At 44.3% G+C, this 26,886-nt stretch overlaps 1 protein-coding gene across 1 annotated transcript in view; it reads left to right on the top strand.

Moving 5' to 3' along the window:
• The window catches only part of MXRA7 (matrix remodeling associated 7), a 59,631-nt gene that overhangs the window by 2,778 nt on the left and 29,967 nt on the right, over positions 1-26,886 (top strand). The window contains exon 2 of the mRNA XM_028717031.2: positions 23,828-23,888. Coding sequence (XP_028572864.2) covers positions 23,828-23,888 — 61 coding nt within the window. The remainder of the gene's footprint in view (positions 1-23,827; positions 23,889-26,886) is intronic.

Here is a 26,886-nt window from a genome sequence, read left to right as displayed (position 1 = left end):
GGGTGGGATCCATTGCCATTATAAGAGAACAAGGGAGGTGTTTATGGTGAGTTCCAGCACCTCTTCTTCCATAAAAATAGCACTGGTCATCCACCACCACCCCATTCCTGTTGGAGTGCACTCTGTCCAGATAGATGAGTCACTGTCGTCACCCACATGCACAAGGCCAAGAACAATTCCTTTGCTGAAGAAAGAGGCTGCCATGAGGGCTTGAAAAGAGGGAAGCAGTGCACAACCCCACCCACATCAACACTTTTGCCTAAGTGCAACACAGAATGTGCGCTGCCTAACATTGACTTGGTTGTTGAGGAAAATCTACTGCATATAGAAAGTGTGTGTAAAGTCTCATGAAGAGTCCAAGTCTAGCCTCGTCACCACTGTGGCATGACTCAGCATTGGGGAGGGAGGACATTGATTCCTCCATTATGTTGGGTGTATAATCTTTGCAACTCCATAGAAATAGCACTATTAAAAGAGCTGTTGTGTTGTAGCGGCTAGACGACAGAGGACATGAGCTGCAGTCTAGAACGCTTCCAGTTCAAATCTACTCTCCATGATGGATCTCACTAGGCATTGCTATATCATCATCATCATCATCATCATCATTGTTTCCTGAATTACTGCATACACCAAAGCTGAATAATTCCCCGAATAAAAGGTGATTTTGGAGGGGATTTACTAAATGAAAGTAATTTATATGTGTCCCTCCCCCCCCCCCCAATTTGATTTGGAATAGCAGTGGGAACACCAAACTTGTGTCTCCTTCCAAATGGTGTTGGAATATAATTCTCATCACCCCGACTGAATAACGCTGCTCATGGTTAGAACAATTAAAAGGGCTGGTGCCTGGTTAGGTGTGTGTAGGAGCGTGGCAGGCCCAGAGGAGATTAATGAGCAGTGAGCCTGTCTGGGTGCTTTACTGGGATCCAACCCAGAAGACTTCGATTTAAGATTATTTAATTCCATTGACGTCACTGTCTTTAACTAGTTTGTGCCATTCACTGCCTCATACATATCTTCCAGTCCCACTCTCCCATCTCTAACAGGGGAAGAATACTAACCTGCTTACAAGTTGTGGTAAGGATTGCTGAAGTTCTTTGAACCCACAAAAAGTGCTATATAAATATTATTTATTACATTTATATCCCCCCTTTGCCGCAATGGGCTCAAGGTATCATACCCCCCCCATTTTATCCCCACAACAACCCTGTGAGGTAGGCTAGGTTGAGATGTGATGACTGACCAAAGGTTACCTAGTGAGCTTCATGGCTACATTTTAACCTGGATCTCCTGGTCTTAGTCTGAGAGTCGAAACGCTACCTTCTCCAGCTAGTCAGAAATAACAACGGGGGGGGGGTGTGTCTGTTCTTGGTTAAAATCACTTCAGGTCTCCATCTGAGGTCTCACTTGGTACAAAAGCCAGTGCGGAGTAGTGAATAAGATTAGTAAAGGGCCTGGCAAATGAGTCCTGCATTTACACTGCTCATTTTGTTTTCTGGTTCATATGCTGCTTGCCTCTGCGGCATCTCTTTAGGAGAAATGCTACCTTCGTTGGTTTTTTTGCGAAGTAAATGGAAGCAGTGCAGAGTCAGCACATCTTGGAAACAGGCCCCTATAGCCCAGATGCCAGAGTGCAGAAGGAAGGATGTGTTTGTTGATGCTATTGTGATTATTATTTTCATCCCTGGACCCGGTGATTACCTTCCACATCCCTCGCTTAGCTCCCGTGCCTGTTTATGCCTTTGGGCACCCTTTTACCTTGTTTTGTAATTTCCCCGGGGAAACATTGGCGAGAGGGAGAAGTTGCCCTGAGCAGGCCTGCTGATCAGGAGATAGCTTCTGTTAAGCCAGCTGGGTTTCCCAGCATACAGAGCATGTGCTGGCTTCTCTGGGTGGAAATATACAGCATCTAAAAAAAATAAAATAGCTGGCCTCAGACAGCAGCCTCACAGTGTGCTTGGTGGGAGCCTCCCCACTGTCGTGGCATGATGGGCGTCTCTTGGTTCAGAAAGAATTACTTTTATTTCTCTGAGGTGGGGCTGGGCTCCTTTCTGGCTAGCGTACACCCTTCTCTGCCTTTCCCCCTATTCTTCTGTCTCTGTATTAGCTACAGCTTATCTACGCTTTCTAAGAGTATCTACAAAAGCAACGTTTATGCCTGCTCTGTACATAAGGTCACCTCATTTTACTGCCTTTTTGCTGATTGTACCCAAATATGTCCATGGGGTGTTCCCATGTTTATTGTGTGATAACTATCAGTGCAGATTAATGGGCAGTCTCCTGTGACTCCTAGCTGTATGTCCATAGAACACAGCTTCAGAAACAAAGCTGTTGTATGAATATGTTTGGTGACTCCCATGTTGCTAACCCTCATGGTTTTGGAGATAATTTTAGAAAAGGGAAGACTATCATTTGGGGGAAAGACCTTTTGTACATTGTAAAGCTACCTGGGTTCCCCCCCCCCCTCCATCAGTGCGTCTCCTATCATGTCTCCCTCCCTTCCCCTCAGAATCATAATCACCTCTCACCACCACCATCATAACTCTGTCGCTCCATTTTTTTCTTGTTACCTGTAATCATGAAATCTGTGCAAACTCAAACTGTGAATGAAGAATGCACATCTGCACCAAAACGAATCCACACATTCTAACTGTGTTAAATTTCACGTGCTGCATTGGGGGGGGGGGGGCTAAATTTGAATCCACGTTACTTCCTGAACAGTGCCCACTAAATTGCCTCAAAAACAAAATATGGTCCCTAAGTTGACTCCCTCCAGTTATTGCTGGACTGCATCTTCTATCGCCGCTGTTCGTTGGTCATGTTGGCAGGGACTGGTGGAAGCTGGAGTCCAATAAACACCTGGAAGACATCATATTGATTACCCCTGCCCTATGCCAATAAGGGACGCAGGTGGCGCTGTGGGTTAAACCACAGAGCTTAGGGCTTGCCAATCATGAGGTCGACGGTTTGAATCCCCACAACGGGGTGAGCTCCTGTTGCTCAGTCCCAGCTCCTGCCAACCTAGCAGTTCGAAAGCACAAAGTGCAAGTAGATAAATAGGTACCGCTCTGGCGGGAAGGTAAACGGCATTTCCGTGCGCTGCTCTGGTTCACCAGAAGTGGCTTAGCCATGCTGGCCACATGACCCGGAAGCTGTCTGGGGACAAACGCCAGCTCCCTTGGCCTATAGAGCGAGATGAGCACCGCAACCCCAGAGTCATCCGCGACTGGACTTAACCTATGCCAATAAGCAAACTCCATTTGGTGTTGTTGTTGTTTTTATAATTAAGGGAGAATTATCAGGCCTTTTGATTAGAACAGCCACAGGAAACCAATGCCTGGTTAAGTGTGAGTCTACCAGGTCCAGAGGGGTTTAATGAGTGGATGGGCTTGGCTGGGATCCTAGCCAGAATGCTTTGAGGCAGAAGTAACATCCCGAGCAGTTCACTGGCTTAACTGCCTTGTGCTGTACATTGTCTTTCTTATTTATTTATTATGTTCATTTATGCAGACTGCATACCACGCATTCGCAAGGCTGAAAACCAATATATTGGAAGGATATTAGGTGGGAAGGTGCCTTGCTTTGTGAAGAAAATGTCATGTTTCACAACCCCACAGCCTGTAGAGTATGGTACCTACCCATTCCAACATCCCTTGTTTTTTAAGTTCTCAGCCAGAATTCTGCAAATGACCTACAAGTCTAAAGTCAAGCATTTCCTTTTTTGCACACACAACTTCCAAGGAGCAGCTGATACATTCTCCTCTGCCTACCAGCAAGCTACCTCAAGTTTTCTTTTGTTTGTTAAACAGCTCGGGGTTAGATGATGGGCCGGCTTCACGTCACGGTCTCCCCATTTCATTTTACCCCACCCACCCCATATTAGACTGTTAATGCTAGCTGGAATATTCTGATTATTACTTCTCTGCCACTCGCCACATGTTGTTTGTGGGAAGAATGGCCCCATTTAGTTGACTTGCTTTGCACAGCTTCTTTTGGCTGATCTCGGAGGGAGGCGAGGCTGTGCTTGAGCGGTGTCTAGAGGGAGGGAGATGTTTCTATACTAAGCAAGTGCTTGACAGGACAGGACTGGCACAGCACATGGGAGACTAGGCTTGTGTCTGGGCTTGTCTCTGAGCAGGCCTTTTTTAAAATAGCTGGCATTAAAGTAAATGGTGCCCAGAGAATTCAAGATGGTGGCAGTCATTAGCACTGCCCTTTAGTCTTTGAAAACGTGGTCTGTGGTGTCTCTCATCTCCCTTGCTCTAGCTAGAGCAGAAATAAGGGAGCCTTTGAATAAATACTAACTTATTGGATTATTGGATCGTGGGTTTGGAACTCAGGGTTCAGCTTTAGGCCAGGGAAGACCATTTGTCCAACTATCCTATTATTGTCTGCTGTTCAGGGTCTCTGTTTTGGAGCTGCTGGGATTGAACCTAGGATGTTCTACATGCAAATAATATGCCCTAAACTGAGCTATGGTCTGTCTTTCTTTCTTGATTTTTTGGTCACTTTCCAGGTCAGCCCTGTGAACTCTTTATCGGCTTGCATTTTGGTTTGTCTGATTCATCCAGCCCATTTTCTCATGAAAAATTCTTCTATTTGAGAATGTCATTGCCGTTGCTATGAAATTTGCAACTCCAGAGAAGATATTTAGGCCGCTGTGGTATACTCGCTTGCTAGGGAGCAAGCCCCGTTGAACTCAACGGGACTTGCTTTTGAGTAGACATGTATCATCAGATTGTACAGGAAATCTGATCAGGGCTTTGTGAGTCAACGGTGTTTGAGAGAGGCGGACTTGGATGCAAATAAATATCTGGTTTAGCTGTCAGTGATTGGATTTATTTGTCCTTACTCCTAGAAAGGGAATGTTGTTGAGCTGTTTCTCTGATGGCTGCCTTGCAAAAAAAGAAAAGGGGAAAAAAGGAAGAAGTATGAAGCAAGCATTTGCCTTAAAAATATGCTGATTCTTGGAGTTTTGAAAAACTCCTCCTGTCTACCTGACACTAGAGATTTGGTCAGGGAGCTGAGCCACTGCTGTTTGGAAGGCCACCTAGGAAGACGTTGTTGACTACGCAGCTGCCTCTAAATGCCAAGAGGAATCTGGAGAAAGATGTAGATACCTTGAAAATAATGACATTCCTTGCCTCCTGGCTAATTCTTAATCTGTGGCAGGCATGATTTATTAAAATAATCTTATCTAATCAGGAAAGCTCTAGAAATGTCTGCTACCTGAGTTTCCGAGACACTGAGCTCAGCTGTCCATTCTGTAGCCACCTCAGGGGTTTCCTAAGCAGGCAGAAGGCCCTTTTAATTGAATCGCTACATCAGGAATGGCAGAAAAGCAAGGATGATTGCCTCTTTCCCCTTCAACTGCCTGGATCCATCATGCATCAGGACGTGGTTGGATTCCGTGCAAATATTAATCAGCCAACTAAAATGCTCATTGATAAAAGGTGCTCTCAGTGTGCTGATAGGCTGTTTGTTGATAAGGGGCTTTAGCATCCTTATCCCGTTCACCTTCACAAACCAAGGAAACCAAGGGTTGGCCCATCCATGACTGTTTGTCACTTGGTAACTTCATTATGATGTTATTTTGCACCCTTTACGGAGCAACACAAGCAAACAGACACACAAACAGGTTCTGTCTGCACATTGCAGTATCGAATGGTAACATGTAGCATCATGTGGTCACATATCTTAACACTACATACAAACTTTCACTGCCTGACTTCACATAAAAGCAAAAGTTTTGAATCAAATCACTTCACTTGTTTAGCTCAGCTCAAAGTTGTTATGTATTCAAGCTTGAGTCTGGACTAAGGATTCTGAGCTCCTGTGTTCTGATTCGAGACATCACAGAACATTTCAGGATTTGGGCCTCTGCCATTGGCCCTTGAACTCTGAATTGTGATTCGCAGCTTGGAAGTTTAGACAGCCAATCACGTTGGGAGTGGGAGTGGCCCAGGCATTCAGGAATGTATATAAGCAGTTGCTTTGCCCCTGTTTTCCAGTTACGTATTCAATAAATTTCTTGCTGTTATCACTGTGTCTTGCCTCATGGGAACCCACCTGCGCTTCAAAAGTCATCAAAAGCTGTGAGGAAATCAAGCTGATGTCCATGTGCCTGTGAAAACCACCTCTGAGAATGAGAATCAGCAGCATCCCTAGATGTACCAAAAAGACTGGGCTTGGCAGTCAAACCAAGTTTTTGCAGCAAATTCCAACCTGTTGGCTAGTTCAGTGTTTCCCAACCTTGGATCTCCAGCTGTTTTTGGACTACAACTCCCATCATCCCTTGCTAGCAAGACCAATGGTCAGGGATGATGGGAATTGTAGTCCAACAGCAGCTGGAGACCCAAGGTTGGGGAACACTGGGCTAGTTGACCACATTTGTCTCTCTCCACTCTCACCCCCTTAATACTAAACACTGGATTCCTCATCACTTGATAACCCAACAGTTCGAGCACCGTATTCTGTAGATATTAAATGTCTATCCCACCCTTCCTCTTAAAGGAGCTCAGGGTGGCAAATTTTAAATTGCCGCCAAGTCCAAACTCCCACCATGGCTGGCTGAGGCTCCCAGTTGCTTGGAAGAGTGGTTCTGGGGGGGGGGGGAGTCTTTCCACCAAGAACAGTAAACAGTCTATTTCTGTTGGTGAAGTAGGTCCTTGCTTTGGGATGCATGTAATAATAGTGACATGTATTGCAGAAGTTCTTTGCAGCTGATAGAGCTGTAGCCAGCAGTGTTTTGTGGATAAAATCCTTAAATCCTTTCCTGCCCTGTGAGCTGGATCAGAAGTAGGTTTGTGCATCCCATCTGCTCATCAAGCTGCAAAGCTTTGATACAGGAGCCATTTTTAAAAGGACCTGACATCCAGCTAAAAAGGTTTTGCAGTTCAGATAAGAAGGGAGCCTGACCAGAAGCAGAGAATAGATGGGATCGGATACAGCTGTGGATCTTAAAGGCCTTTCTTTCACTGGCCTGCTATGCATTCTCTTTCAGCTGAAGTTATGGGAAGGAAACAAGATGCTTGTAAAACAGGCTCTTTTCAAGCTTCCCAGGGCCGGCCCTACCTTTAGACAGAATGAGGCGGCTGCTTCAGGTGGCCGATAATGGGGAAGCAGAGTTGTGAGTGGTGATCTTGTTTATGGGAAGCAGTAAGTCACACCACATCATCAAACTCAACAAATATTTCTTAAAACCTACAAAGCAACAATTTTTGACATTAAAGAGCAACATAAACAACTTTGCCAAATAATTTCCAGATTCTGATTGTCTTGGCAAAAATATCCCAGGCCTTTCTTTGCAGCTTAGAAAACTAAATCTCTTTCTTTCTCTCTTTCTCTTTCTCTCTTCCTCCCTCCCTCTCTGTCCCCCTGTCCTGTTCTATTCCTCTTGCATGGACTGCTAGCACGAGGCCTTCTCAGCTTGCCTCTTAAAGAGACAGTATCAACAGGTGACACGTTAGAGGATCATGGGGCCTCCCCTCAACCCCTAAACAAACCTGGTGGTCTTAGAAGTAGAAGATGAGGAGAGTGCCCCATCACCAGTGTTGAAAGAAAATTCATCTCCCATTTTCGTCAACTTCTGAATGTGGAATCAGGATGGGGAGAGGAAGTGCCATATTACCGCAGATCCCAAAATGCTTTTGGCTACCCTTGCCGCCTTCTTAATATATTCAGTTACCATAGATGGGGTCCTGATCACCCATCAGACGTTTGGTTGTCTTTATGAGTATTCACACACAAAATAGCCCTGCTATGTATAAATCCTACCTACTCATTTTGCCCTAAAACCATAGGACATCATGTTCTGAAATCAGTAGGCTGAAAATAATATCACACAGGAGGTTCATAATGTTATTCCCACTTGTAGATGATGAACCTGTAGTGGTTATGGGGTGGGTGTTTAAATTTAAAGTATTACATGCTTTGAGCAAGAATGAAGCCTGCAGCTCTCGTGAGTCCCAATCCAGTTGCTTAGCCCCTAGGCTTTGGCTTGAGTATGAGAAACTTGCTTGGCATCTGATGACTTTAAATTTTCCATCTGGATTTCTCTTAAACTTCTGGAACTGTTTCCAGAACTCTCCAGGTGTCTGGAACCCAGAATGGGCTGGACTTCATTGTGAATTTACAATGTCCCTGACATGGGCTGATGCTATTGTCAACCAATACAGGAAATTTCTACATATGTATGAGAAGGTATAGAAATGCTGCCAGATTCTGGCAAATCCCTACTTGAGATTCCTGAAGAATTCACTAAGGCAAAAGCTTCTCTTGCATCTCTAGATGTATGAAAGAGTGAGGCAATTCCTTGCCTTTCCTCCTTCGCTCTATTGTCATATGTGCCTTGAAATGGCTCAGGGCAGGAAATGGCAGGGCAAGAGAGAGGGCACATATGAGCAAATTTTAAAATTTCAGCTCCCTCCTCTCACTCCTACACATAATCCTACAAGCCAACTCAAGAAACAGGAGTGAAAGAGGCATCCAATTCAGAAAATATACAGACGAAAACCAGTGGTACAGTGCAGTCGCTTCCATGGGACTTCTTCTCTGACTTAATTTATCACTTCTTCTTCCCAATTAGGTACACGCTTAAAAGATTCAAGTCTTTCTTGTCTCCCTGTGGGCCTATTTGGCAATATAATATACAACCTACTGCCATTGTCAGTCCTCTGTGTCCAAGCATTGTGGATTGCTTGGGGTCCTTGCAAACCTGAACTAACTGAAATCAGGATTATTATGTTGTTGTTGTTGCTGCTGCTGCTAAGGTCGGTGGAGTTTAGTATTCATTCAGACATGGGACTGCAACCTCAAGCGATGATTTGTACACTTGAAGTAGCCATCCCATATTAAAATAACGCAGAACATTATTATCACCTGACATCGTTTTTGTGTGTGCATACACACACACACACACACACACACACACACACACAATACAGTCACAGCAAAGAAAAGAACATAGTACCGAGCTCATGGTGTCATTTTACATGATCTTAAAAACACTGGCAGTCTATATAGCTTCTCCATGGACAGGTTTGTGAGGCTGGTGGAAAAGCTTTATTTTCTTTCCCCCTTACACATGAAAGAAAAGGGAGACTGGGTTTCACATCAAAGGTATTTTCCTTTACAACCCCATTTGCAACTCTTCTAAGCCCAGTTAGTTGTTCCGAACCGCAGGCAGAGAATTCTTATCATCTGACATCATTTTGACAATATATTTCACCAGAGGGAGGCAGTTCCCCATGTCATCTGAGTCATCAGAACAGATTGATGGAGTGCTGCGCCCGTGTGCATGTAGACCAGTCCTCAGATAACTCTTCCTGCTTTGTTGAGGGTTCCTTTTGTGGGGAGAGAAGATCTGGACGGTGCCTGTCGCCTAGCAAGCAAAGATGTCAAGATCACAGTGCAGCAGTCTTAGTTCCTCAGAGCAGGGGCCGCCTCCGACAGGCACAACCATGTGGGAAAGGAATTGTGCTAGACAACAGCGGTCCTATTCACCCAGTAAACTGACACTTCCCCCTGCAGAGTCAGCTGCCTCCTAACTCATGTTTTGCTTTTCAAGCAGACAAGATCCTGATTAATGGGCAGAGGATGGATGTTATCCCAGCTGCCCTGTAGGAGTTTCGGGTGGGGTAGCTGCAAGGAGCAGAGCTGCCAGATGTTCCTTAATTTTAAGAAAAGCATCCTTAGTAGTGGGGGGGGGGGCAGGGGGTTAGTCCTTGTTCCTCACCACCTTTTAAAGAAATTAAAACACAATAGATGCACTGGAGTTTAAAAAGGAAAGGTTTCCATGGGAGCTCTTCCTGCTCTTGGATTCTAGTGGGGGAGGAGATATGGGGATTATTCTCTCAGCATTAAGCTGTGCACAGATCAGCTCTTGTGGAAAACCAAGAAAGGATGAGAGGGGAGAGGAATGAAGGGGTAGTAATTGGACTGAGAGTAGAAGCTCAATTAAGAGCTGTCATTATCGTGTGCATATGCTGTTTTTTTTAATAAAAAAACAAAACACATACACAGTCTAGCTAATTATATATGGGCTGCATTTTAGATTTATAGAATCCCAGTGCAGGCTTTCTAAAGTGGTCAGGAATTTAATCTTAAAACATCTCATTCAGTCCTATAAATTTGTGGGAACTTCCCCCCAAAAACCTGACCAAAAGCGGGGTGTGTGTAGAGATTTGGCAATATGAGGTGCGGCTCATACTTCATTATTGTCATCTGTAGGCAAAAAAAACCAACAACACCCCAATCTACAGCATTCTGTTTTGCATTTTCCTTTTCCTTTGTGCACTAGGTTCTTGAATTCCTCCAAAAGGCAATGGAATAATATTTTTAAACCTCCCACTGCGTACAAGCCAACAGCCCACCCTCCCCAACTATAAAGTTAGGAACTCAGTCCACATGCTCAAGCTCTTGTGACACCTTTTGTTTACTGGAGCTGCTGGATCAGATGACATATTTACAGCCAGTCCAATTAGAGGGGCCTTAATAGGCTCCTGTCAGTTTTATTTTAGGGGCCCAGAGCTCAACAAACCTGTCCTGCATGTGTACTATAGCTCATTGCTTCAGCCTCTGCCAGTGTGGTATGTGATGTTAATAATGAGAAAAACAAACAGCATCTTCACACAAACTTTTCCCAAAGTAGCAAGCAGTCGTTTGGTAGAACGAGCTAAACCTGACTGTGTTATTTCTTTAGTGGACTACATCATTCCTGACCATGGAACATGCTGACTGGGGCTGATGAGAGTTGGAGTCTATAACGTCTGGAGGGCACCATGTTGGCTATCCCTGCTTCCGATCATGCACAATTTTTTTGCTTTCTTTGGACACGTGTCCCCCTTTTTTGACTATATTTGTTTTTATTTTATTTATTAAATTTGTATACCTATACACATAGATCTTAGGGCAGTTTACAACCCAAAGTTATGTTATACAAAGTTCAACATACAGAATAAAAATGATCAAAACCATTATCGATACAAAGGTATACACACTAATAATAAACAATCTATTCCACAACAAAAGCCCCTAAGCAATACTGCAGCCCAAAAATCCATATACTGTACACAAATCCAAATTAACATATAACATTTAAAAGCATTTTTTTAAAAAACCTAACTCCAATACTTCACATTTCAACATTCTTTTCTACCTCTGATACTTCCTGTCATTTGGGGTGGATGGTAGCATCATCCTTGCACTAAAGCAGGGGTAGGCAACCTAAGGCCCGTGGGCTGGATGCGGCCCATTTGCCTTCAAAATCCAGCCCGCGGATGGTTCAGGAATCAGCGTGTTTTTACATGAGTAGAATGTGTCCTTTTATTTAAAATGCATCTCTGGGTTATTTGTGGGGGTATAGGAATTAGTTCATTTCCACACACACACACCCCAAATATAGTCCGGCCCACCACATGGTCTGAGGGACAGTGAACCGGCCCACGGCTGAAAAAGGTTGCTGATCCCTGCACTAAATCCTCCCTCAAACTGTGTGGAATGACAGCACATCTGTGCATCTAGACAGTATGAATTGTCTGGTTCTGATTCTTCCTGGAATCCTGCAGTTTTTATAGACAGCGGTTGTCTTCAAAGGCTTAAAGGGCTGCCACACAGAAGATGGAGCATACTTCTCTTCTGCTACTCCAGCTGACAGGTCCAGAATGAATAGGTGGAAATGGCAAGGGAGCAGATTTTGGCAACACAGTGGGAGAACCCTCTGAACTTGACGGTGTAGCCAACTGCCTTGGGAGGTTCTGGTAGGCTCAGATCTCCTTCGCTGGGTGTATTTAACCAGAGATTTGGACAGCCATCTGTCAGGGGTGCTGTGGTTGCATGGAGATGCTGCCTCTCCATGTACACCTGTATATCTGCAGAGGTCCAAATGTAAGTGCTCTGTCAATAATACTGCTACCTGTGCTGCTTCCTTGAGTAAATCCTGGGCGCAGGGTGAACTGCTCACTCTGCCAGGGATGGAAGGGGGAATGAGGCAAAAGCACGTAGGGAGAGAACAGTGCCAGATTTACGTATAAGCTAAACAAGCTATAGCTTAGGGTCCCACTCTCTTGGGGGCCCCCAAAAAAAATTAGAGGGGGAAAAACTGGTTGTACATTTCCAAAATATAAGATACAAAACAAATAAAGCCTACATACAGCAACAGTGTTTTGTGTTGTGTAGGTTCCTAGGATGTAAGTACAGTGGTACCTCGGGTTAAGTACTTAATTTGTTCCGGAGGTCTGTACTTAACCTGAAACTGTTCTTAACCTGAAGCACCACTTTAGCTAATGGGGCCTCCTGCTGCTGCTGCGCCGCCGGAGCACGATTTCTGTTCTCAACCTGAAGCAAAGTTCTTAACCTGAAGTACTATTTCTGGGTTAGCAGAGTCTGTAACCTGAAGCGTATGTAACCTGAGGTACCACTGTAATGGCCTGCTAGCCTGCTCCCTAAAATATCACTTGTTTGCTCATTTCTATATATAGGGTGCCTACACTCTGCATGGACTGGTTGCTAATGGCTTTAGATATCTATTAGGTCCATAAATTACCATATAGGATACATTCAACACAGAAAACAGCGACCATTTGTTGTTGACAAAGGACAGCTGGACATATAAAGGGCCCCATTACCTTCAGTAGCTTAGGGCCTCATCAGACCTAAATCCGGCCCTGGGAGAGAAGCATAACAAGCACCTTAACACACCGAGGAAGGTAGAGAATTGGCAATGGCAGGGAACATATTGTACACCTTGCCTGGGGTTGAGGGACCCCCTTGGGGACTGTTGGGGCTGGAGCCAGATGCAGACCAGGTGCTGCTCACTGACCGATGGCAAATATCTCTTGCGTAACGTAAAGGCAGCTCTGGTGACTGTTGTTACAGAGCTGGCACACAAGCCTACATTTCATGAAAGGAACCTCAAATAGATTTTTGAAACTGTAGATGAGGAAAAAATGGCTTGGGAGAGGGAGACACCCACTGCCTGCGCAAATGGACGTGTTCTTGTCAAACATTGTGTATGTTCTCTTACTGCATTTCCCAGGGGCTTGTAGCATGGACTCGCAACATACCTTTTTGCAAACACATTTGCTGGTCGGAGGGGCCACTGTATGGAGTACCACACCATAAGTCCCTTGTTTATAATGTGAGTCCGTGCTACATGCCATGGGCTTGTGTTATTAACAAGGGGCTTATAGGATGGTACCCCATGCAATAGGCCCCATACGTAGCAATTGTGTTTATTTAAAAAAAATCAGTGTAGCATTGCATTGCAAACACAAGGAGCTGTAATGTGGATCCGGCCCCATCGTTGGGTAAGGTACAGAACAGAGCATGTTAACATGGACATGCTCTCCAAAGAACAAATAACTGTAGTCTTGCTTTCCCATCTGAAATAGCATTTGTGCACACAATATTCCCCGTTGTAAGCAGAAGATAAGATACTTTTCTTGGTTGGGAACATTGCTTGTGGCTCTCAAATTGCTTAGAACAATTACTGTGCAATGCTTTGTTGAGCTGTAAGAAGAAGAGTCTAATAAGCAAAGGGATTAAAATATATAGGGGATGACATGCATGATGTGTGGGGGACAAGCAAGTGGAAACAGAACTCTCTCTTTGCAGGAAAAAGAAAATGATATTCCAATTGTGCTTAATGGGGAAAGCGTCATTTTTATTCTTAGTAAGGAAACAGAGACAAAGAAATTTGACATGATGTGCCCAAAACAATAATGGAATATAACTTCGCGTTTGGACTTCAAGTCCTGTGCTGTTAACACTGTAGCCAGCAATTCCTGCTGTTTCTAAGATTAGTTGAAATCTATTCATAATAATGTCTAGGCAAAATTACATCATATATTATCAGGCCGATGCAGTTGGAGGTCTGGTATTAATGAGACAGATTAGAAATGTTGTTAAAAACAGCAGACTCAAACAACCTTGCAAAGCATCCCAGGAGGATGGGCTGGGTGCGGCTGGGAGCCCTTTGTTAGCTCCTTCCCTTATTATTACTACATTCAGAGCAGGGATAAATGTAGAAGGGAAATAAATAGCAGATCCGGGCAGCTATATGCTGGGTAGGCCTACAATTTGTCTGGGAGCGGTTTTAATTGTCTGTCTAGGGATGTCGACACCTTGGTGCAATTCTAGGTGACTAGCTCCTGAGAACACTGGTCCCCAGGTCACTTTCTTGCCTTTTAAAGATCTTCATAGGTATAGTTTTGTGAGCTAGATAAAAAAAGAGAGGAATAATCCTGTGCTGGCCACAACTTATTTTTTCATTGCATAATTATAAATTATCCTTCAGCCTCAGCCTTGTGGAGAATGGTCAAATGATTATCTTTTTATACAACTCATTTTAAAAGTAATCTCGTTCATCCACACAACATCACTGTGAAAGACAAGTAAACATTACGCCCATTTTACAGATGATGGGTTTGAGGCTGGGAGAGGGAGAACGTTCTCAACCACCCCATGATTTCATGGGCAGGCAGAGATGTGAAGTCCAACCCTCCATCCCCCACTGTCCTCCTCAGATCACGCTGGGGGTGTCACATATATTACATTCAATAATTGCACCATCTGTGTACACAAATAGTTGAGCTGTACATTTATTTGCATGCAGCATTCAAGGAGTGTACAGTCTGTGTACACAATAGTGGGGCTGTACACATTGACAAGTGTGCACCCTGCCTGTACATGTATATAGACAGCTTCTGTCTGTTGTCAGTGTAATCAGCACTGGATTTAAGGCAGTGCGGGTGGTTCCCCTGCATATGGTGCCAAGCCAAGGGGGTGAAAAATAGCAGCAGCAGCAACAACAACATATTTATATGGATAGCTATATGGGTAAACTGCACCAAAAGCAATTATTGTGGAAATAAAAAATAATTGCAGGGAAGAGGGCACCAAATTTTGTCCTTGCTCAGGATGCCATGTTACCAAAGTCTGCCCTGGTTTAATGTGTGAAGTCTAAGTCACTGTGAAGGCAGTGTGTGTGGAGCAAGAGTTGGTGATGTCCCAGCCTACATTCATTCATCAGTGAACTGGTCAATGTATCATGTCCGTATGAAAGCCCTTGAGACCCATTTCAGGATATGAGTTATTGACAGAGAATACGCCACCTTTCCTTTTAAATTAGAGAGTCAAGATCACAGCATGAGAGATTGCAAGTAGAACATCTCACCTTGCCTATCAGGCCAACTTCTGCCAGTAAGTTCAGAAGATAATGAAAGACTTCCTTCTCACCCTGCTGCTGATGAGTGGCATGAGGCATTTGGGCTCAAATGCCAGTGGGGAGGAGGAGGAAGAGGAGGCAAGGCATTCCTCAACCTTTCTTGCTCTATCAGGACTCAAAAACAGATGTTCATAGAAGGTCTTCAAGCTCCAGGAAGAAGTCCCAGGCCGGAGCTTGTCATGCAGTTAAAGGTTAAGGTATGAGAAGCTAAGAACCAGAGCAACCAAGCAGGTCACAGGCAAAACTGAGATAGACAGGAGCTAAGTAACCAAGCATTGACCTTACGCCAGCTGATGTTTTACAATACATTTGCTGGTTGGTTACAGGCAATTTCTACCCTGCTCTTCAAGCCTAAAAGGGTTGCCACAGCGGCTAGCAATGCAAACCAACCATTTAAAATAACCACCCAGTTTAAACAGCGTAACAACTGAACAGTACAGGATGTTAATAATAATAATAATAATAATAATAATAATAATAATAATAATAATAATAATAATAATAATAATTTATTATTTGTACCCCGCCCATCTGGCTGGGTTTCCCCAGCCACTCTGGGCGGCTTCCAACAAAGATAAAAAATACACTAAAATGTCACATATTAAAAACTTCCCTGAACAGGGCTGCCTTCAGATAGAATCATAGAATCATAGAATCATAGAATCATAGAGTTGGAAGAGACCACAAGGGCCATCGAGTCCAACCCCCTGCCAAGCAGGAAACACCATCAGAGCACTCCTGACATATGGTTGTCAAGCCTCTGCTTAAAGACCTCCAAAGAAGGAGACTCCACCACACTCCTTGGCAGCAAATTCCACTGTCGAACAGCTCTTACTGTCAGGAAGTTCTTCCTAATGTTTAGGTGGAATCTTCTTTCTTGTAGTTTGGATCCATTGCTCCGTGTCCGCTTCTCTGGAGCAGCAGAAAACAACCTTTCTCCCTCCTCTATGTGACATCCTTTTATATATTATATAGATGTCTTATTATATTATGTCTTCTGAATGTCAGGTAGTTGTTTATCGCTTTGACATCTTAAAACCATGGAAGTGGCTCAAGTCACTTCTTTGAAACCACAATGAAAGGCACTGGAGCCCTGTACACAGTTATCTGGTTGCCTGTGTTCACGGGCAATTGGAAAACAAAAAGCTGTTCATCATACGATGTGGGGAGAGGGGGACCCCAGTTGCCGTCCTTGCCTCCTCTGCCATATCCCTGTCGCCACTCTCAACAAGCTGTAAGGTGAACCTCTAAAGCCATAGGAGCCAACTCCTAAGGGCTGAGCTGCTTTTGGCTCCCCAATAAAATATTTGAGGGGGCCAGGCCCCTGCAAAGTTGATGGGCATTGCCATTCAAACCACATCATGTGATAGATTATGTGGGGCAGGGCTTACCTGGGTCCTCCCAATATTTTATTCAAGTTGGCACCCCTGTCTTACATAGCTTCCCTCACAGTTTAGGACCTGGTTGTGTAGGGAGCCCTCAGAAGCTGGAACCACAAGAAGCTGAACACCTGAATGCAGGATCAGACCAAAGGCCCATCTAGTCCAGCATCCTGTTCTCACAGTGGCCAACCAAATGCCTCTGGAAAGAACAAAAGCACAACAGCTCTCTTCATGCTTGTGATCCCCGGTCATGGTATTAGGAGAAGCCTACAATGGAAGCAGAACTTGGCCATTTGGGTTAGTAACCATTCATAATTTTGTCTGCCAAAGCAAATCGGCAGAGTGTATCTCTTCCCCTGTTTGCCACGGCATTCCTCCTTCAGTAGGCGCATTGATGCACATGGGACATAATGTACGCACACGTGCACATACAGGATATCCAAGACGTCTCAGCTGAACGTGCTCTCCCCCATTGATTCTACATATTGGCTATCCACTTTTTTCCATGCTGGACAAAAAGAGACTTCAGCTGTGGTTATTCCAACGGTCTGGAGAGGTGTTTGCCTTCGCAGCTGTTTCCTTCAATGCAAGGAGGCAGAGTTCTAGATGTGGAATAAGGGTGAAAAGGAACAGGGCATGATGTCATTGTCTCTCTGGCCATGTTCGTGGAGTGTGCCTTTCTTCCAGACTTCATTCTTTCCCTTTTCCTCTTGCAGCGTCTTGCATCAGGCTTGGGTCAGAAAGCAGAGCCATAAATGGCAACGTGTTACTGGCTTCAGCACTGTAAGCCAAGAGTTATTTTCCAAGCTGTGGTTTTCCTCTTCAGAGCTCGGTGTTTACATTCCCTTCACACCCTTCTTCTCCCTCAGAGTAGAGATCACACAGATTCCTCCTCCAGCCTCTATGGGCTTGGGATTGCTCTTTCACTTTTAATAAAAACAAAAATCAAGCATCTGGCAGACCTTACTTGCCTTTTCTCCTTGTTTTTCTTTTGAAAGGATCATCTGGCAACTTTACCTGTTAGATGGCGGCCTGTGTTTGGGGGACAATGGAAACGAACTTGTAGGAAATAAACAAGGTGATATCATGAGCCTCTTTAGCCAGAGCTGTGCTTAAAAACAGGTAGCAGTCTGATCTATACAGTCCAGTAATAGATGGATTTAGCACGGAAACTGGGGGGGGGGCTTTAGCCCACCACGCCCCTCTCTGTCATGTTCCCATAACTGCCCATCTTTGAAAGTGACCAGAAGAGTCAGAGCCTGGCTTCTCTCACCCCAAAATTCACAATTCCTTCTGACATTAATGTCCCCATCGCATTCACAGAGTGAATGCACAGAGGAAAGGAGCGGGGAAACAAGGTTGCAATACTCATGAAACAAAAATAATATAATCCTCCAATGAATGGATCTTTGTCAATTACAGCAGCTGCCCAAACTGCCTGTGTATGCAGCAGTTCCCCCAGATGCTCCCAGATCTGTGCCTCCGTTTGCCCTCAAGCAAGAAGCTTTCCACTGCCCTCTTTCCTAAAGGGAAACCTCCTTGCCACCCCTGCTGATGTCACTCTCCAAGCCACAGTCAGTGAACACTGGGAGAACATAAGCCTCCTGGGGTACCGCGGCCTTCATGACCCAAAAAAATCTGCGCTGATGCTCCTTTGCCTGCTGCTTGCCAACTGGGTCGAGGCTTTTCTGCCAATGGGCCTTTCTGTCCTCTTGTTTTGCCCATCATTGAAACAGCTGTTCCATCTTACAGAAGAGCGGCTTGACTTGATAACTCTTAGGGACCCTCTGTGTGGCACAGCATCATAGCACCGTGGAGCTGGAAGGGACCCTGAGGATCATCTGGTCCAGCCCTCAGCCAGGCAGCTGCACCATACGGGGATTGAACCTGCAACCTTGGCGTTATCATAAAAGTGGTGTTCTCCCTGTGCAGGCCTCAAAGCTAGTGCTGAACAGCACATGCCTTGATTGCAGTGAACAGCAAGCCGTGGGCATGAATGCCACAGTCTACACACAGAATCATAGAATTGTACAGCTGGAACCAGGGCCGGATTTAGGTTTGATGAGGCCCTAAGCTACTGAAGATAATGGGGCCCTTTATATGTCCAGCTGTCCTTTGTCAACAACAAATTGTTGTTGTTGTTTGTGTTGAATATACTGTATGGTAATTTATGGACCTAATAGGTATCTAAAGCCATTTGCACATAACAAAATATGTATTTTATCAAAGTACATCCAGTTTTTTCCCCTTTAAATTTTTTGGGGGCACCCCAGGCAGTGGGGCCCTAAGCTATAGCTTGTTTAGCTTATATGTACATCTGGCACTGAACTTGAAAGGAACCCAAACGGACTTCTCGCCCACCCCAATCCAGGCATCACAGAGGAAGGTGCAATGTTCACATGAGATAGTTCAGCACCAAACTGTGCTTCCTGTTTCTGAGACTGCTTTCCATATTTCTGGTTGTGTACTGAAGTGCAAGAAGGTCTCCCAGACAGATGTGCCATTAGGAAATGTCTTAAACCTCCGGCCCCGCTGTTCCAACACAGCAGAAAGCAGAAGTGAGGATTCCATGGTGCTTTATAATTCAAAGGAGCGCCCTATTCAGATGTTCTTGCTGTGCTCCACATGTTTAATGAATGACTGTAAGGCAGAAGGGGTGGTATTGCAGCAGCAGGCTCTCCCAACACCACACACACTTTCATTTCACCCTATACTGCAGTATGGGATGATCTTTCCCTGACTTCATGCTGACTTTTGCTGGAGGAGGAAGGAATCAATAGTTTATTGGCACTGCCACAGCCATTCTCTTGCATTGCGGCATCACACACCACACATAACTACAATGAAAACACTGGGAGTAGAGGAATTTCCCCTCCCAGCACTAAATGATGCAATTATTATTATTATTATTATTATTATTATTATTATTATTATTATTATTATTATATTTTATTATTTTGCAGTGAAAACACTACCTTGGGAAAAGTCATTTGAATTCTCTGCAGTAACCAAGCAACAACTGCAGTTTAGTGCATGTGCCCCAGATGATCGTCTCCAGAAATGATGATAACGAGCAAAAATTAGAACATTCCTGTGGATCCAGGGCTTTCTTATATTAACCCCATTGCAAATAAGACCATTTTGCTTTAGTTATGACTTGGGGAAATCATTCCCCACCCCCTCCCACCATGATTAAATAAACTCGCTGTGATATTCTGTGAACCTCCTGCTCACCTGTGCCTCCACCTTGCTGTGTTACTCTGTCAGGCAAACATGTAAAGCAAGTTCCACCAGACCCTGAAAACTGCTGGATTCCTCCTGAGAAAGGCCATCTGCACTGCCCAGTTTTGGTTTTGTTGGGACATGCTTCGGAGAGAGGCGCTCTTACCATTGGCAAAGGAATAGAGAGATGAGATGGAAACATGTTGTGAACACACACACACCCCGCCGCCGCCCCAGCGATATTATATGACCTCATGAAAAGATGTTCAGCACGAATAGTCCTGTGCACAGCTTTCGGACAGCTGAAACGTACATCCTGATCTGTTAAAAATAATGGCCAAGGAACACCTGCTGATTAGAAGTCAGAACAGGAACCTGCAAAGGCAAGAGGGTCAGAAAATGGTTTAACTTTATCATAATGGTGAACATAACAAAAAAGGAGAGATTTCCTGGAATCACAGAATTGTAGAGTTGGAAGGGACCCTGAGGATCATCTAGTTCAACCCCCTGCAATGCAGGACTATGCCGTTGTCCCACACGGGGATCAAACCTGCAACCTTGGCATTATCAGTACCATGCTTTTACCAACTGAGCTATCCAGGCTAAAGCATTAATGGAAGCATATGTTTATTTTTAAACTGGTGTTTTATACTTAGCAGAAGAGTGCCATTGGACTCTTTCCCGTGTGTTAATCCCACACACAGGCCCAGGCAGACAGATGCCTGTCTAGATATCTAAAATTCTCATTTGCTCTTCCAGAGTTCTACAATACTTATTTTACTATATTGATATTCCACCGTTCTTGCGTCATTGGATTGAAGGCAGCATACATTGGTTTCTGAGAAGGTCTCCACTCCTGCCCAGGCACTGACCAGACCCAGACTTACTTAGCTTCTATCTATCTTAGCTCTGTCTATTGGTCTAAGCCTCTCCCTCATGCACACCCACCCACCAAGAGAGATGGGTAATAGAGAAAACACAGCAGTAGTGCAGATTTAAACGATCTTACAGGCTGGGTTCATGACCACAGCATATGTTTCAAGCACCATTGTATCACTTTAAGTCATGGGGAATCCTGGGAATTGTAGTCTGCTAAAGGTCCTAGGAATTGTAGGTCTGTGCAGTCAGCGCCCTCAAACTACAGTTCCAATAATTCTTTGAGGGAAGTCATGACTGTTAAAAGTGGTGTAATAGTGCTTTAGATGTATAGTGTGGATGGGAGAATAGTGGATGACATATTGCAGGGGTCAGCAAACTTTTTCAGCAGGGGGCTTCATCTACTGTTCCTCAAACCTTGTGGGGCGGGCCCAGACTATATTTTGAAGGGGGGGAAATGAACCAATTCCTATGCCCCACAAATAACCCAGAGATGCATTTTAAATAAAAGGACACATTCTACTCATGTAAAAACACGCTGATTCCCAGACTGTCCATGGGCTGGATTAAGAAGGCAATTGGGCCGGATCTAGCCCCCAGGCCTTGGTTTGCCTACCCATGGCATAGTGCTCTATTGCATCCAGAAGATCAGATAACAACCCCCCATTCAAGGAGACAGAATTTCTCTGGTCTGGTCTGCCCCATCTATGCAAGACAACCAAACCAAGCCACCTTTCTGGCATTCCCTCTATGCATAAGAAAACCCCAGCTTGCTGGGTCACGCTTCCTCTCCCCACCCCAAATAAGGGCTGCTGAGAAATAAATGAATGAAGAGGCGAAAGGAGTTTCCATTTTTGGAAGCATGGACTAAAATAGACGTGTGTGTAGGAGATGCTGGCTCTGTGTGTGTGTGTGTGTGTGTGTGTGTGTGTGTGTGTGTGTGTGTCCAGCCGGTTGGTGAGTCAGAGACCAGAGAATGCGAGATGCACCCAAAAAGGATGGTGAATCGCACACATTCCTCAGCGGTGATACTTTCCATCCAGATCTGACCTCTGGGTAACAACAGCAAATTTCTGGTTTCTATGAAGCTGCTTTCTGAATTCCCAAGACCTTTCTTGCCGGGAGAGCACTCCTGTTTTATCTCCCCTCTCTCCAAGCTCTTGACCCTGAGATGTCTGCAATAGCTCCCTTTGTCTCTTCTCCAACTTGACTCCATCTTCGTAATCGAGGCTGGCAGCCTCCCGTGGCTCTTCCTCTAACACAAACACACACACACACCATCATTTACAAGCAGAGCAAATGGTAGCAACTGTAAAGGCCCTGTCCCATTGAATCAAGCATGGGAGATTAGATGAGATGGGGAGGAGATGGGCGACAGGCCCACACACCATCTGGAATCTGACTGGCTATTCCACTCCTCTCCAGGGATGCAGAGATACGGAGAGGGAATATGTGCTGCTGCTGCTGGCTGCCCTGTTATGCATTCCAGCACCTAAGTGTTAATGGAAAAGTAAGTGTGGGCGTGTGGGCATTTGTGTCTGTGGAAGGGGGACTAGCCGATTGAGGCACCAGCTTCTCCAGTGGCAAGAACTCGAAATCCAAACCCAAACAGAAAATCAGTGCAATAACAATTTCCTGAAGAATCCTAAGGATTGTAGTTTACTGAGGATGCTGAGAATTTGTGATTCTCCCTTTCACGGACCTGCATCTCCCGGCTCTCCCTGAGAGAAGAGAATTACTTTTCAACCTATGTATAGAATAGCAGGTCTTGTTCTGGGAATTTGCTAATACTGAGGTCCTCACTGTGGTAATAATAATAATAATAATAATAATAATAATAATAATAATAATAATGCATTATGTATACCCCCATCTAGCTGGGTATAAATAATAATTTTATTTGTATGCCTCCTTTCCACAGTTCAAAGCATACACGAGGAAGCTTACCATGTGAAAAAAATTACATTACTACATAACAAAAGTAGTTGTAAACAATAAGTAAAGCATTGAAAAATACACAACCAAACTCAACCACTTCCACATACATCACAACAAGATCTAAAATAAAGTTACAAAAAACCAACAGTGATAACTGAATCGTCCCTCCCAACAACACCACAGCCCAAGAGTCTGTTTAGCAGCCTCAGCTTTTGTAGTTGTTTAGCAGACTCAGCTGTGGAGTCAGTCAGGACCCCACACTCCCAGGCCAGTGGGAAAATCCTGCAAGGCAGAGAGCAGGTCTTCCAGGACTCACAGCCAAGATGGTCTCTGGCTCCTCAGCAGCCACAGCTTTTGTAGCTGGAGCACCATCAGGCATCCCCCTCCCCTTGGTGTTTGCCAAGCCCCCTGCCTCTGAACATGTGCAGGCACTCTGTAGATGCTCAGAGGTTCTGTGCTGTGTGTGTGTGTGTGTGTGTGTGTGTGTGTGTGTGTGTGTGTAGGCATGACCAAAGATGGAATGAGGTGGATCAAAATGAACATGCTTAAACTAGAAGGGGTGGGTCTATAAATCCAAGACCAAAGTTTCCTGCAATTATTATTTTTTCCCCTTTTATCATAGAGGTAGTTCCTTTTGTCACACACATAAGCTACCACCAGAAAAGAATCAGGCTCCCACCTTCTCCTGGAATATGTATGTGTGCATTATTAACACAGGACAGGAAGTAGATAAATAACATTTTAAAATAGAATGTACATGCTAGCCAATTCAAGTTTTAAAGAGGGCAATTTTAAGAAAAAAAAGCACTTAATGAATTCCCTGTGCCAAAAAAAGGTGCCATTCATTTTTAAATTTATTTTTCTCTTTTAACAATCTTGTGCCAACCATTTTTACATGTGCTGTGTATAAGCTGCATGAAATTCTACCCTGCATTTATAAGCCTTTAAATTCCATCTTCCGGCGCCTGTTCCTCTGAAGAGCAATGGGGAAGAAAGTGTAAATGAATTTAAGATTTATTTAATGGAAGATGCTTTTCAGTGAGATCCAACTAAAATTCTATCTTTGAGCTATTATGCCTATGATTCCCTTGTGATTCTGCAGTGTGCTGCTCTGTTTGTTTTGTAGGGAGGTCTTGCCGCCAGCATCTTTACAACAGATTTATGTTTAATTCCTCTGTTCCAGGAAGAAGATCAAGAATCAGAAAATGAGAAACTAGTGGTGAGGGAACCTGAGACTGAAGATGGTAAGTCTGGGGATGCATGATGGCTGGAGGGAGAAACGTTGGCGATAAAAGACTGCACGAGTGATGCAAAGAGCATCATTTAGTCTGGAGACCATCATTTTTTAATGTTCTTAATGTAAGACTGGAAGAAAGCCATTTTTAAAATTTATTTTGTTTGAAATTCTTAACCATTAGAGGCTGTGACAGAGCAAAAAGGGCAATTTTATTTTATTTTATTTTTTTAAAAGATATTTATTAACGTTTCAACAATAAGACAATTTTCACAACACAAAATAGAAAAAGAAAAAACACCATACAAACAACAACAAAACACAATAAAAAACCCATCACAAAAGACAAAAAAGAAAAAAAAACATGAAAAAGAAAAAAGCCATTTTCTTGGATATTATTCTCTTAGTCCTCTTTCTGGACTCCCTCACATCTCCCTTTTCTGTGTTCCCTTTTAGAAGATCTTGTTCAGCAATACCTCACCTTTTTTCAAATCTTAATTCATATTATACACTTCAACTATTATGCCTCTATTCTTCCCTCCACTTTTTCATATTGTTTAGGTTTGACATAATATTATTCTGACTTCACCTTTGTTCTGTATATAATTTTTGCATAGCTTTTAACTATATCACTAATACCATCTTATCTTTATATCCCGCATCATTCTAACATTCATACAGTTTACAATGCTTTTGCAAATAGTCTTTAAATTTCTTCCAGTCCTCCTCCACTAGCTCTTCTCCCAGGTCTCGGATTCTGCCAGTCATCTCCGCCAGTTCCATGTAGTCTATCAGTTGCATCTGCCATTCTTCCAGGGCAATTTTAAAATGGAATGCACATTCCAGTTAGTGCAAGCTTTTGTATGTGGACTGAAGGTATAGGGATCACTTGTGAAAATCAGAGCCAAGCGGAAAATGTGAACTTTAGAGTAAGATGCCTTATATTTCAGTAGACTGCAGTTCTAGGGAAAACTAGACAAATGCCACAATGCGTTGCCACTTGGTTGGTTTTCCTGCTGATTTTCCTGACTCTCTATTGTAATCCAATTTCTAAATGTTAGTTGATTCAGTTCCATTCATAACATAAACAAAGTACATTTTAAATGTGTATACACCTACATGTAAATTAACACTAGATAATGAGAGAGACAGGGACGCGGGTGGTGCTGTGGGTTAAACCACAGAGCCTAGGACTTGCCGATCAGAAGGTCAGCGGTTCGAATCCCCGCGACGGAGTGAGCTCCTGTTGCTCGGTCCCTGCTCCTGCCAACCTAGCAGTTCGAAAGCATGTCAAAGTGCAAGTAGATAAATAGGTACCGCTCCGGCGGGAAGGTAAACAGCGTTTCTGTGCACTGCTCTGGTTCGCCAGAAGCAGCTTGGTCATGCTGGCCACATGACCTGGAAGCTGTACGCCGGCTCCCTCGGCCAATAAAGCAAGATGAGAGTTGGCCACGACTGGACCTAGTGGTCAGGGGTCCCTTTACCTTTACTAATGAGAGAGACGGCAACTCCCAACTTCCCACTGTTTCTTACTTTAGAAATTCTACTGTCTGTTGATTCCAACTTCCGTAGTCCTACCTACCCACCCCGCAGCCTTACCTGAACTGCTTCCTCATTTTTGGCCCTTTAAGCAACCTTGGGGAAATAGGCACATTTCTGAAAATATGAGGCTTGCCTTCCACCTCTATCTAGCTTTGTTGCACAAGAAGATTGTGCAGTGCATTGTGGGAATATCTCTCCATCATATTTGAATGTGAACAGAAAGCTCCATAGTGGCACACCTCAGCCATAGTACCCTTAGATTAAAAGCAAACAATATCTGCACCCCTACTAAATCAGGGATGACATACACACCTGGGTGGGATCTGATGGCTTATTATTGGATGCGAACTCACCCCTTGCGATACAATGGAAGGGGCTGACAAAGAACTCTGGTGCTGACAATCGGAACCCTGCAAGTTCTACACTTTCTCGTCCTCTCCCCTCTGAGCCAGCAAAGATGACAATCCAGGTGGCTTTCACTTTTCATTTCCAATTCTCTCCTATATTAGCAGAGGTGGGGGGGGGGGGAGCCAGAGAGGGAGGACTAAAGCAGCCTGGCAAGAACCCTGCTTCTTGAAGGATGTGAATTGGAGAGTCTGAGCCCAGTTACAAGGCTAAGGCAAGGCTGTCACGTCCTATAAATAAGGCCTCCGGTGAAGAAGTCCTGGGCATTGCATTCACTCTCCCATCCCTTCTGGGGGAGGGCAGAGGATTAGCTGCCTGCCCCCCAAGCAGCTGCTTCCTCCTCCTGATTATCAGGCTGTTAATTCTTTTCAGAGGAGATGCAAAGCAGGGGGAAGAACAAAAGACAAGCCGGGGATTTGTCAATGAAACCTTGTAAGAAGAAGATTGTCAAATTAGCACAGTGTGTCCACCAGTTGTATCAGCTGGCATCCTTCACGTTCATGAAAATACTAGGCAATTTATATTAATTGCAGGCGTTTTAGATGCGGACCTCCTGCAAATGGTGTCCCCCCACCCCCAACCGCCAGAGCAGACCTCAGCATGGAACAAATTGCACATCTCAAATGATAATACATTTAAAAATAAAGCAGAACGCTAGCGTGGCAGCGTAGCTTACCAACACACGACCTTTGCCATTCAGCACAGATCTGCTTTCTATTTCTACCTCCACCTACCCTTGCTTTACAATGACTTTGGAAGCCGGGCCTAGAGCTCCTTGCCAGATCTAGAGGGCATCTCTGAAGAGGTTCATATGTTTAAGTGATTAGTCCATCAGTTGATTTGCAAATGATTAATTGACTAATTGGGGAACACAGCGTAAAGCAAGGCAGACAGAAACATGTGTGCCTTGAGGCCTTTCCAGCTAAATTTGAAAAAAAAACAAAACCCCTCTGTATTTTATGCCACGATCCAGCACCAGCGGCTCAAATTCCAGTGTCCAGTTAGGGTTGCCAACTTTTCAACTGGCCCTTGTAGCTGTGCTTTCAGCAGTGCTGCGATCT

Source organism: Podarcis muralis, chromosome 2, assembly GCF_964188315.1.
Source record: "Podarcis muralis chromosome 2, rPodMur119.hap1.1, whole genome shotgun sequence".
Classification (NCBI taxonomy): domain Eukaryota; kingdom Metazoa; phylum Chordata; class Lepidosauria; order Squamata; family Lacertidae; genus Podarcis; species Podarcis muralis.
This window is presented reverse-complemented; position numbering and strand designations above follow the sequence as displayed.